We start from the raw sequence: 13493 nt of genomic DNA on the forward strand, positions 1-13493 counted from the left end.
AGGAGGTCAAAACAGTGTGGGCAACAAGAGACTGGAGAACAAGGGCCAAAGGAAGAGGGGAAAAGCAAAAGAGAAACCAGACTGAGACGCTGCTTCCATTGTTAACGATCATTCCACAAGCACACACGGTAGCTTATGTCGCTCTCATACACAACCGACCCCGCCCAGGGGCAGGAGTCAGGAGGACGACGGAAACATTCGCAAAAGCCTCATTTAGAAAACAGTGTACAACCGTGTTCAAGTAAACCCGCTCCTTCCGGGACGTCATCATCAAGACTCTAGGTGTGCATTAGGTTGGATTCTGCTGACACCCAGCTGTTTTTGACCCGCAAACAGCAATTTTGTGCCGTTTAAGCCAATAACAGGGTAGGTTACAAAACAGACTCTTACCCTGTTATATTTATTAAGGTCACGTTACAGACCAGGCCCTTTGCAGATCTATTTTTTCTAACTTCCCAACAAACGTGTAGCAGTATTCTACATGTTAAAGGTAAGGAAACAAGTCAGCGTCCCATCCCGAGCCGAGTGTAAATACAAGATACTAAATTAAATTGGAATTGCGCACCGCTCCCTCTGGGCCCAGCCTGGCCACAGCGTTCGGCAGGGGGGCGTGCGGTAGGGGACCCTGTTTGTTTAAGAACGGAGGCGAAGTCTCACCTCTGTCTCCTGTGAGGCTGTTTTTTGTTTTGTTTTTAAACTTGTCCTTCCTTGCTTTAATTTTATTTCCAAGGTTCAACATTCTGATTGAATTTCGTGGGATGCTGTCCTCATCTCCCTGTGAAGTCACACCAGTCTGGAGAGGGGGCATCACTATGGGACGGTCCTGAAAGGACCGAACCGGTGTCTGGACACGTGACCCACCCCAGGGGCTTCTGACAGACTCCTGCACGAACTCTCAAGTGGCCGAGCTGAGCTGGCCAGACACGGGCACCTGCACAACCACTTCAAGTCTCTTTTTCCGCGAGTAAACACATAACATCATTTCCAAGGGGAAGAACTGTGCATATAAAATAAGACAGTAAAACAGAGATTCGAAGACCCTTGTTACTGGGCAAACGGAAGCAGACAAGCCAGCCAAGCTCACCCACTACGATGAAAGTCAGTTTTCAATTTCAGAATTTTTTCTTAGTCACATCGTATGAAACACGACTCCATCTCTTTTGAGTTAAACATTCATACGTATCTTAAAAAGTGGGTAAAAGTCACTTAAGTGTTACAGCCCGGCAAGTATTTGATCCAGCTTGCATTAAGGACACGGTTAAAATGAAAAGTCCCTTGTGTTAAAAACAAACAAGCAAAACACCCCCTAAATTCATACCTTGTCAAGAAAGGTGGGGCGGTCCCCGGAAGAGTCTTTGGAGACTGGTGGGCGGCAGCCAAGGGCTTTGGTGACCCCTCCATTGTAGTCGGTCACTCCCAGTCCACGCCTGTCCACGTCCACCTTCTTTTCCAGCAGGGCGCCTGGGGCACAGCAAACAGAGGCAACATTTACCCAAACGCCCGAGGAGCGTCAGTCAGGAGCGCCGAGCTCAAGATGGGTGCCGGTGGGAGCCTCTCAACCTCCCGGAAAACACGGAGGCTGTGGTTTTGCTCTCGTGAGCCCCGACAGTCTGCAACCGGGCCCTGCCCCTGCCCCTCCTCCCACCACATGGGCCACTCCGAGTCTGCCCTTCCTTCCCCTCCTGGGAGGCACCCCCTTCTCCACACGGCCTTCCCCGGTGGTGTCCTCAGGACCCTGCCCTGATTATCCTGTTTAAAACGGCTCCGCTGACCCCCTGCAGCCATCGGTTTCCATTTCCCACATCCCCCTGAGGGCTCTTCCAGACGCTGGGGACACCATGTCATACGAGACAGACAAGGTTTTCGTCCTCATGTGCTCTCTGGCCAGCGACTGGCTTCGTGTGGCTACCTTTGACTTTGTGCCATCTTACAATTCTAACAGGGTACAATGAACTTCTTCAAGCTCACACTGATGGGTCATTTCTGTCCTGGCAGCTTGCACCACAACATTTTGGCAGCTGCACGTAATTATCAAGTCGATCTTCGTATTCACGGATTCCGCATTCGTGCATTCACCGACTGGCTACATTTATCTGCAGCCCCCAAATCGGAACCCGTGGCACTTCTGTGGTCATCTGTGGACACGCAGGGGATGGCGAAGAATCTCGGCTGCCCGACACACGCGTTCCCAGCTCAGACCAAGCAAGATGCTCTGCTTGTCACTCAGCTCCCCTACAGCAACAAGTGTCCCTCTGTGGTCTATTTAGTGCCACTTTTTTCAGTTTTGTTCTTTTTGTTGGCGGTTTCGGTTTGAAATGGTCCCCAAGCACAGTGCTAATGTATGCTGTAGGGCTCGTGGGTGCAATAAGGCTGCGCTGTGCCTGATGGAGAAAACACGCCAGCTAAGTGTTGTTCAGGCAGGAGCTGCGGTGCTGTGGTTCAAGCTCAATGTGAGTGAATGAACGATACGGTGCATCCAGCAAAAGGAAGAGAACAGTCACCCATTTGTATGTAAGGCCGCCCAGAAAGAGCTAAAGCAACATCTACCGTGTGCGATGAAGCTATGGAAAGAATGGAAGAGTGGCTAACTTTTTGGAGTCACAAGATGACGACTGATTTTAGAAAGGTGTGGCCGACAGCACTGGATTCAGTGTGGACGGCCGAAGAGATCTATGGTCACAGGACCCAGGGTCGGGAAAATGCTAACTCCTTCTAGCCAACGTTTTACTATAAAGAAATACGGCATCTCTGTGAGAAATACATATTAAATAAGGTATCTTTAGCCAGAAACGCACATAAAGGAAGGTTCTGTATGGACTGGTTGACAAAAATGCTGTGGCTTACAGGAATTCGACCCTATTATTTCCTGGAGACGAATAATGAGAATCAGCTACATTTTCCATGTAAATATCTAACATAATTATTGTTTTACTTATTTATTTTTTAACCGAATCAATTTGGCGTGTAACACTGTATAAGCTTAAGGTGTACATGTTACTGGATAGATCTACGTACTGTAATATGATGGTCCACGTAGCCATATTTTATACCCTGTTACATAATTATACAACATTACTGTGCGCTCAGCATGCCGTGAACCGGATCTCTGCGGCTTATCCACTCCTTGTTACAAATTCGTACCCTGAAACACCATTACTCATCCCCCTACCCCTGCTCCCCGGTAATTGTCATTCACGGTTTCCTATGGGGCTTAACATTTTAGATGCCACATACAAGTGACATCATACAGTACTTGTCTTCCTCTGATGTGCTTAAGATCTGTCAGAATGAAGGATATGTTACAGACTGAAGGATACTCCCCTTTCTCGTGGCTGAATCATATTCCATTGTGTATATACGGTGGCATCTTTTCCACGCATTCATCTGTTGATGGCGTTCGGATGGTTTCCACTCCTTGGCTATTGTGAATAATGTGATACACATGGAAGCAACTGTCTTGTCAAGATCCTGTTTTCCTCCTTTGGGTAGATGCCCGAACTGGGATGGCTGTGTCGTACAGTAAGTCTACTTTTCGTTTTTGGAGGTACCTCCGTATTGTTTTCCATGCCAGGTGAACAAATTTACGCTCCCTCCGACATTGCAACAAGGGTTCCCTTTTCCCTGTGTCCTCGCCGGCACCTGCTGTCTCTTATCTTCTTGAGAAAAGGCATTCTGACAGATGTGAGGGGAGACCTCACTGTGGTTAGGATTTCCATTTCCCTGATGATCTTCATGGGTCTGTTGGGCACTCTGATGTCCTCTTTGCAGAAATGCCGATTTAGTTATTTTATTAAAAAAAATTTTTTTTAACATTTATTTTTTTTTTGAGACAGAGAGAGAGCATGAACGGGGAAGGGTCAGAGAGAGAGGGAGACACAGAATCTGAAACAGGCTCCAGGCTCCGAGCCATCAGCCCAGAGCCTGATGCGGGGCTCGAACTCACGGACCGCGAGATCATGACCTGAGCTGAAGTCGTTCGCTCAACCGACTGAGCCACCCAGGCACCCCCGATTTAGTGATTTTAATCAAACTTTTTTTGGGTCATTAGTTTGACTGATAGATCCATAGATTTTGGATATTAACCCCTTATCCAGTACATGGCTTGCAAAATTTTCCTCCTGTTCTATAGGTTTTTTCATTTTGGTGCTTCTCTTGCTGTGCAGAAACTTCTGAGTTCGATGTAGTCCTCATTTGTTGACTTTTCTTTTTTTGTCTGTGCTTTTGCTGTCTACCCCCCCCCCCACGTTATTGCCGAGACCAACACTGACAGGCCTCTTCTTTAATTTTCTTCTGTTTTTGTTTTGTTTTGTTGTTTAAGCCTTTGATCCATTTTGAATTAATTTTTGTGAGTAGTGTGAGATAGGGGTCCAATTTCATTGTTCTGCACGTCTCTCCATTTTTCCCAGAACCTTTTGTTGAAGATACCATCCGTTCCCCAATCAGTACTTTTGGCTCCTTTGTCAAATACTAGTTCACTGTATATGCTGGGGTTTAATTGTGGGCCCTATTCTGTTCCACTGGCCGATATGTCTAATTTTTTTTTTTTTTAAGGAAGTTTTAGACCCAACGTGGGGCCTGAACTCACAACTCTGAGACTGAGTCACATGTTCTACCAAATGAGCCAGCCAGGTGCCCCAGACTGTCTATTTTTGTGCCAGTACCACTGTTTTGATTACTGTGGCTTTGTAGTACAGTCTGAAATTCAGACGTGTGATACCTCCACTTTTGTTCTTCCTTACGACCGCTCTGGCTACTTGGAGTATTTTGTGGTTTCACACACATTTTAGGATTGTTTTCTTTTCTTTCTTTCTTTCTTTCTTTCCTTTAATATTTATTTTTGAGGGGGGAAGGGGTAAAGAGAGAGGGAGAGAATCTCAAGCAGGCTCCCCGTTGTCAGGCAGAACCCGACGTGGGGCTCGATCCCACACACTCTGAGACCACGACCTGAGCTGAAATCAAGAGTTGGGGTGCTTAACTGACTGAGCCAAACAGGTGCCCCAGGATTGTTTTTGTTTCTTCTACTTCTGGGAATGCCTTTGGTTTTTTGATGGGGACCGCTTTGGGTAATATAACCAGACTAACAATATTAATTTTTTTGATCCATGAACATGGGATGCCTTTCCATTTTTGTGTCTTTTTCAATTTCTTTTAACAAAGTCTTACAGTTTTCATTGTGCAGATCTTTCACTCCCTTGATTAAATTTATTCCTAAGTATTATATTGTTTTTGATGTTATTGTGAATGGGATGGTTTTCATTCTTTTCCAGATGCTTCATCATTAGTGCAAAGGAATGCAATTGATTTCTGTATGCCGATTCTGTATTCTGCTGCTTTATGGAGACTGTCGACCGATTCTAGGTTTTTTGACTGATTCTTTGGAATTTTCTATATACAGGATCGTTATCATCAGCAAATAACGAGAACTTGACTTCTTCCTTTTCAATACGGACAATATGGATGCCTTTTCCCCCCTTCTGCCTTGCCTAGCTGCCCTGGCCAGGACTTCCAGCACTTTACTGGACAGGAGTGGAGAGAGTCAGCATCCTTGCCTTGTTCCTCATCTAATGAACTCTTTCAACTTCTCTCCACTGAGTAAAATGTCAGCTGTGGGTTTGTCACCTACGGCCTTTATTAGGTTGAGGTACGCTCCTTCTCTACCCAGTCTGCTTAAGGTTCCCCCCACCCTCCCAAATCATGAAAGGATGCTGTATGCTGTCAAATATTTCTTCTGCATCTATCGAGATGATCACATGATTTTTATCTTTCGGTTTATTGATGTGATAGATCACATTTACTGATTTGTGTATGTCAAACCAGCCTTGCATCCTAGGTACAAACGCCACCTGGTCACGGAATATAATCGTATTCATGTGTTGTTGAACTCAGTTTGCTAATACCTTGTTGAGAATTTTTGCATGTACGTTCATTGGGGATATTGGGCTACGGTTTTCTTGTGGTATCCTTATTAGGTTTTGGTATCAGAGTAATGCTGGCCTTGTAGAATGGGCCTGGACGTATTCCCTTCTCCTTGATAGTTTGGAAGAGTCTGAGGACTGATGTTAATTCTTCTCTAATATTTGGTAGAATTTCTGTCAGTGAAGTCATCTGGTCCTGAAGTTTTCTGTGTTTTGGCAACTGACTCTATCTCTTAACTCACTGGTCTGTTCAGATTTTATATTTCTTCCTGATTCGGTCTTGGTAAGTTGTTTCTAGAAATGTATTCATTTCTTCTAAGTTAAGTAATGTGCTGGCACATAATTGTTCACAGCAGCCTCTCACGGTTCCATGTATTTTAGTGGTTATTAGTTGCAGTGTCTCCTCTTCCACTTCTGATTTCATTTCTTTGAGTCTTTCTTTTCTTTTTAGGTCTGGCTGAAGGTTTATCAATTGTGTTTTTCTTTTTGACGAATCAGCTGTTAGTTTCACAGATCCTTTCTACTGTTTTTCTAGTCTCTATTTTATTTATTTCTGCTCTGATCCTTATTTTTTCCTTCCTTCTGCTAACTTTGGGCTTAATGTGTTCTCTTGCGAGTTTTGAGGTGTAAAGTTAGGTTGTTTCTCTTACCTCTTTTTAAATTCTTAGTATCTGTGTTTAACTGCTATACGCTTTCCTCTCACAACTGCCTTTGCTGCTTCCCACCACATTTGACATGTTTTCATTGTCACTTGTTTCGGGATAATTTTTCACTTTCCTTTCAACTTCTTCTTTGACCCAATGGTTGTTTAGAAGTGTGTTTAGTTTCCACATGTTTATGGATCTTCTCATTTTCCTCATGTTGAGGAAGATGGTTGGTAGGACTTCTAACTTCTTTTTTTTTTTTTTTTTTTTTAAAGTTTTTTAACGTTTATTTATTTTTGGGACAGAGAGAGACAGAGCATGAACGGGGGAGGGGCAGAGAGAGAGGGAGACACAGAATCGGAAACAGGCTCCAGGCTCTGAGCCATCAGCCCAGAGCCTGACGCGGGGCTCGAACTCACGGACCGCAAGATTGTGACCTGGCTGAAGTCGGACGTTTAACCGACTGCGCCACCCAGGCGCCCCTCTAACTTCTTAAAACTAAGAATAGTTTGGGGGCACCTGGGTGGCTCAGTTAAGCGTCTGACTCTTGACTTCGGCTCAGGTCATGATCTCATGCTTGTGAGAACGAGCCCCACATTGGGCTCCACACTCAGTGTGGGGCCTGCTTGAGTCATTCTCTCTCTCTCCTCCCCCTCAGTCCTTCCCCTGTTTATGCTCTATCAAAAAGATGAAAAAAAAGAAAAAGAAAAAAAGAAAAAAAAAACCCCAAACAACCCCTAAGATAGTTTTGTGGCATATCAGATCTATCCTGGAGAATGTTCCCTGTGTGCTTGAAAAACGTGTATATTCTGCTGCTGCTGGATGGAATGTTCTGTGTGTATCTTTTAGGTCCATTTGCTCTGAAGTATGGTTCAATTCCATTTTTCCTTATTGATTTCTAGTCTGGAAGATCTATCCATGGTTAACAGTGGGGTATCTGAAATCTTCCATAAAATTACTATATTATTTCTCCTTTATGATCTGTTATTAATTACTTAATGTAGTTTGGTGGTCAGGTGTTGAGAATGGATATATTTATAATTTGCTTACATCTTCTTGACGTATCAACCCCTGTGTCAGTATATAATGATCTTCTTGGACTCTTGTCACTCTTTTTGGCTTCACGTCTATTTTGTCTGATATTGAGTATGGCTATGCTCGCCTTCTTTCCGTTTCTGTTTGCTTGGAATATCATTTTCCATGCTTTCAACGTGAGCCTGTGTGTGTCTTAGAGCTGCAATGAGTCTCCGGTGGGCAGCACAGACTTGGGTCTCGTGGCCTTATTTACTTTAAACATTTTTAATAAAAAAAATTTTTTTTAATGTTTATTTTTGAGAGAGAGAGACAGAGACAGACAGAAAGGGGGGGGGGAGGGGCAGAGAGAGAGGGAGACACAGAACCCGAAGCAGGCTCCAGGCTCTGAGCTTGAACCCACAAACCGTGAGATCATGACCTGAGCCGAAGTCGGACGCTCAACCGACTGAGCCACCCAGGCACCTTGGGTCTTGTGGCTTTCATCCATCCAGCAGCCCTGTGCCTTTAGGTTGGTGAGTTCAGTCCCATTAAGAGAGATTACGGACATGTGAGCCCGGACTAGCGCCCTTTTATCTTTCGCCTTCTGGTTATTCTGTCTCTCTATTGTTTTTCCTTCTGTCTCTGTCTACCTTCATACGTCGATGGCCTTCCATTTTCTCAGTCTCCCCCTTTTTGTGGTTTGTGTGTCTGCGCTAGATTTTTGCTTCACGGTTACCACGAGGTTTACGTTAAACATTGATGGAATAGTCCCTTTTCTGCTGAAAACAATTTCTCTTCATTGGCTTATAAAAGTTCCATCCGTTTGCTCTCCCCCTTTTATATTTTTGATGTCACAAATGATCTCTTTTTTTTTTTTTTTTAATTTTTTTTTCAACGTTTATTTATTTTTGGGACAGAGAGAGACAGAGCATGAACGGGGGAGGGGCAGAGAGAGAGGGAGACACAGAATCGGAAACAGGCTCCAGGCTCCGAGCCATCAGCCCAGAGCCCGACGCGGGGCTCGAACTCCCGGACCGCGAGATCGTGACCTGGCTGAAGTCGGACGCTTAACCGACTGCGCCACCCAGGCGCCCCACAAATGATCTCTTTTTAAAGGTGCTATGATTTTGTTCCCAAGTTGTAATAGCCGTAAGTTATGTTTAATTCTCTTTTTCTTTACCCTTTATGAGTTAAGAGTTTAATACACCATTCTAGGCGTGCCTGGGTGGCTCAGTTGGATGAGCGTCCAACTCTTGATTTCAGCTCAGGTTGTGATCTCATCGTTCATGAGATCGAGCCCTGCTGCGAGCTCTGTGCTGAGAGTGTGAAGGCTGCTTGGGTTTCTCTCTCCCTCTCTCTCTGCCCCTCCCCCAGTTGTGTGCGCACGCTCCCTCTCTCAAAAAAAGGAAACGTTCAAAAGAGTTTAATATACCATCCTAAAACACAGCTACAGTATTCCGATTCTATTTATCACCTTTAGTTATTACTATTTTTACAGCAGCTCCACAATGAGGGCTGCTCATCCCTCGAGGTAAATCTCATCTGTCACCAGTAAGCGCTCCACCGGCACGGAGATGTCTCTGTGGGCCCCTGAGCAAGCCCGTTCTGGGGCCAGGTGCGAAGAACACGCTCAGTCAGTGTCGCATGAAGTCTGGCCTGGGGTCCCAGTGTCTTTCTCTACGAACGCTGCGATGACCTCCCCTCAAAATAGACGGGAAAAACTCATCTCTTGGCTGAAGTACAGAGAAAAATGAAACAAGCGAACGTGCCTCGACGTGGGCTCTGGCCATCCGTCCCCAGGGTCCACCAGCCTCCAGAGACTTGCTGTGTGGTTACCACGCTTCACACGCTTGCTCTTTGGCTGAAGCTTGGTCCTGTCTACCCAGCACAAATTGAAACCATTAACCCAAGACTATGATAAAATGCTGCTGGAAATCCAAACTCCACAAACTGGCACCTTTTAAGAAAGTATGCGTTAAGGGCATCAGAGTACTCACTCATGGCCTGGTCAAGATTCATATTGTTGCTCCTCAAGGCCTCTTCAGCTGGTTCTCTCTGTGTGGGAAAACAGAACTTTAATGAAGATTACGCTTCGACAGTAACAAAAAAGCTAGTAGAGAATTCGATCGCTATTAGCTTAGAGAAATGATTACGGCTGACGTAACGTTACTAGGTTTTGGAACCGGAAACACTGCCCTTTATTGACTAGACACAAACGTCTTCTAAGTAAAGACACTTCGAGTAAGAACACGCACCGGGTTGACTCTTAAAGAACCTGCATCTAACACTTTAAAAACAAAACGTGCGGGGTCCGTGGAATCTTGTCGTGGACTCTACACCACAGTGAGTAGCAACGGTTCGGCAAGGATGAACTCTCTGCCAGAACGACTTTGGGAACGTCCCAGCAGCCAGTCAGAGCACAGAGCTCCACTCTCCACTGCGCGGACCCCGGGCCCTGCTGTTGACCACTTGCCACCAAGCAATGTACAAAAGACCAAAACAAAACAAGCAGATGCACGTTGATAACTATTCACGTTCCTACGAACGGAACAGATGCGTGTCAGCGTGTGCGAGCACCACGGTGGAAACGGGGACTCCCGGAAAGGCCTCCGGTGTCCCGCCTGCGCTCTCATGCAGGAATGGGCTGGGCCACCCCCGGGTCTGCGCCCTGCCCAGTGACAGAGGGCGTGTGCCTGACGCGAGGCATGTCGTTTCTGGACCGGGCCGTTCTGGACCCATTCTTCAGGGACATCCACAGAAATCAAAGACAGATGTTCACTTGAGTAACGATCTGGAAAGAAGACCTTTGAAGGGAAGACCGAACAGACCCAGGGGATATCCCTCAGTAGCTGAACTCCTGCGTTAGGATCTCAGGAACGGGATGCCTCATGGCACATTTTCAGGGGGACACCGTACAATCTGAACTCTCCCTACACGTGACCCAAGACTCGGGCACTCAATAGGACTGGTTAGGACTCTTTTTTCTGGACCCGCGCTTTGGTACTTGATCCCAAGTTTTGTCTTGTGATCTCTGTCAATCCACCGCATAAACTAACGAAAATTCTCTTTTAATTATAATTTAAAAGAAAATGCAGAGCTGCAGAAGCCAAAGAAAGGAACGGTCACGCGGCACGTTTTATTCCAGAAGGCTCGCACACCCTGCTTGACGGAACGGTGCGGATGCTCGCTCTGGTTGAAAGCAACGGTCCCTAGACAGAAGCACTCGGGTAAAAGGGGAATTTACGAGTTAGGCTGCATGAACACTCTCCTCCCTCAAAAATCTTGCTTGTTACGTGTGACAACCGCGGGCAGGACACAATCAGGGCCATGCATGGCAGCACGCGCGGAGGGAAGCGGTAAAAATAAGACACCAGTCACCGGGAAGCCCATGTCCGTGAGTTGTTTGATCAGCCGGTTCATGATCCAGGCCTCGTCCTGCTTGCCAGACGTTTTCATGCCCTAGGACAAAGTGAGGGTCACGGGTTAATACGTTTCTTCTAGACACGGGAGCGGCCTAAACTTCACGGTGATTTCAAGTTAGAGAATCTTTCTGTATTAACGCCGAGCGATGCTGTGCTCCAGAGTCCCTGACTGCTTCGTGGCTAGTACTACAGAATGCTTTAGGGTGCGTGTGCAAGTTGGCCTACGTGTGTAATTTATGGACTTGAGAAAAGCAAGATAATTATTTTTCTTCCCCAGAGAATTAATTTAGTTCATCACAAATGTGTGCCACTTCCATTATCAAATAATCCTAAGCGTTCCTTTGAACACGGCCCTATGCTAATACTATGTGAAGTTTACTAAAAATTACATGTTTTCTGCCCTTTTATAAGCTTTACTGTCAAAGATGACAAAATGCAGGGGGTTCATTCCAACAGAATGAAAAGGCAACAAGATGAAAGGAACAAAAAGCCTGTTAATTTTATTGACTATTCACTGCTTGCAGCCCTTGGGGTAGAGAAGACATAAATGGCAAACGTCAGTGAGGGAGAAGATGAAGAGAAAAGGAGAGGCGATCACAAAAAGCAAGCTAGGGCAGCAGAGGAGGGGCGTGGGGGGAGGGGAGCACAGGGGAGTGGAGGAGGGGAGTGGAGGAGAGGAGCACAGGGCAGCGGAGGAGGGGAGGGGAGAGCAGGGCAGTGGAGGAGGGGAGAAGGGGAGCGCAGGTCAGTGGAGGAGGGGAGGGGAGCACAGGGCGGCAGAAGAGAGGAGGGGAGTGCAGGGCAGAGGAGGAAGGGAGCATGGGGCAGCCCACAAGGGCTGGGTGAGGATGTTAAGTTTTCTCAGTGACGTCCCTCCTCTTCCAACAACTACAAAGGTTCTAACCATGTGTTCACACAGGGGAAAGAACAGCGTCCTCTAAAATCACTCCTCACAGCGCTTGTCAAAATGGAGCCTGCCGTTAACTACAGAACGGGGTCTACGTGGCGATATTAAACCAACCAACGGGCGCTCTCTCCTCGAGGAAGTGCTTATTTGGAGGCGCCTGGAATCACTGCCGGGGCCAGAGGTGCCAAGATTGCACAGTGTTTTAATTTACCAATTTCTTATTCCTGGTGCCGTCATTAACTGGGTTATTTGCCAGCCCAATCGAAAAAAGACTCCTCGTCTGATGTCTGTAATCACCTCCACTCCTGATGACGCGAGCCCGGATTCTAGTTTCTGGGTTCTGCTACTGCTAATTAAATGCTCTGCTGAATTCATTTTTCTGAACAGATAACACCTTCGTAGGATTCGGATGGAGAAAAAGGGTGTGCACACAAAAGTGCCTTCTTCCTACCTCACCTTCCGTCCGCTCAGCTCCTGCTCTCTCTTCGCACGCGCAGGTGTGTGCACGCACGCTTTCGCTCCCCGGCCCCGCAAAGGTGTGCACCACACGCTTTTCTGTCCCTTGTCTTCTCATTTGACAGCCTATTTTGGTGGTCTTTTCAGATGAATATAGGTAGCCTCCCTTTATAAAAATCTGTTCAGCTTTCCCTGGTACGGATGTGGGGTGACTCAGTCACCCCATTAATGTACATTTAAACCATCGCTTTTTTCCCTACAAAAACGCGACAGGAGAAGACGGTGTACGGGTGCCACCTGCTACGCCCGTGACAGGCAGAAGCACCACATCCCGGCGCTGGCCCATCTGTAACCGTGACAGATGACGCCAAACCGCCCTCCGCGGGGGCCCCACCGACTTAAGTCCTGCCAGTGACGTGGGAGAGGGCTGCTTTTCTCACAGCTTTGCGGACAGAACCCACTTACTCAACACTGGGGGTTTTGCTGGTCTGAGAGATGAAAAGTGGCATCTCCCAGTGTTGTTTTAACTTGAACTCTTTCCGCAGGGCAGGCTGAAGGTCCCTTCATGTGTTGAAGAGCTGTCAGTGTTTGTTTTCTAGGGAGCATCTATTTATATTCTTTGCTCATTTTTCTAGGGAGCAATCTACTTATCGATTAAAAAAGCCTTTCTTTATGTATATATCAGGGAGATCAGCCCTCTGCACGATATGATACAAATATGTTTTTCCAGCTTGTCTTTTGATTTTATGGTATTTTCTGCCGTGCACTTTTTAAAAAAAAATGTTTACTTATTTTTGAGAGGGGGAGGGCAGAGACAGAAGGAGACACAGAATCCGAAGCAGGCTTCAGGCTCTGAGCTGTCAGCACAGAGCCTGAAGCGGGGCTTAAACCCATGGACTGCGAGGCCATGACCTGGGCTGAAGTCAGACACTTAACCGACTGAGCTCCCCGCCACGCACCCCTGTCATGCACGGTTTTACTGAAGTCTGTAAATCTTTCAGGACTGAAAGTTTTGTAAATTTGATGATTTTTAGATTTTTCTCATAGTTAGCAAGGCCGCTCACTCCTGCTCTAAGATTGTTTTTAAAATTCTTTCACATTTTTATATTTGTATTTATCATATTTAAATTTGTGA

The 13493-nt window shown here is 46.3% G+C and overlaps 1 protein-coding gene across 2 annotated transcripts in view; it reads right to left on the reverse strand.

Annotated features, from left to right (window-relative positions):
• The window catches only part of TNRC6C (trinucleotide repeat containing adaptor 6C), a 99876-nt gene that overhangs the window by 26269 nt on the left and 60114 nt on the right, over window positions 1-13493 (reverse strand). For both annotated transcript variants that reach the window (XM_047081288.1, XM_047081289.1), the window contains 3 exons: window positions 10952-11032; window positions 9571-9628; window positions 1319-1461 (listed from right to left, as the gene is read on the reverse strand). In XM_047081288.1, coding sequence (XP_046937244.1) covers window positions 1319-1461; window positions 9571-9628; window positions 10952-11032 — 282 coding nt within the window. The remainder of the gene's footprint in view (window positions 1-1318; window positions 1462-9570; window positions 9629-10951; window positions 11033-13493) is intronic.

The sequence above is a fragment of the Lynx rufus genome, unplaced genomic scaffold, assembly GCF_022079265.1.
Source record: "Lynx rufus isolate CCGP_SWC_20201006 ecotype Redwood Valley unplaced genomic scaffold, mLynRuf1.p SCAF_18, whole genome shotgun sequence".
NCBI lineage: Eukaryota > Metazoa > Chordata > Mammalia > Carnivora > Felidae > Lynx > Lynx rufus.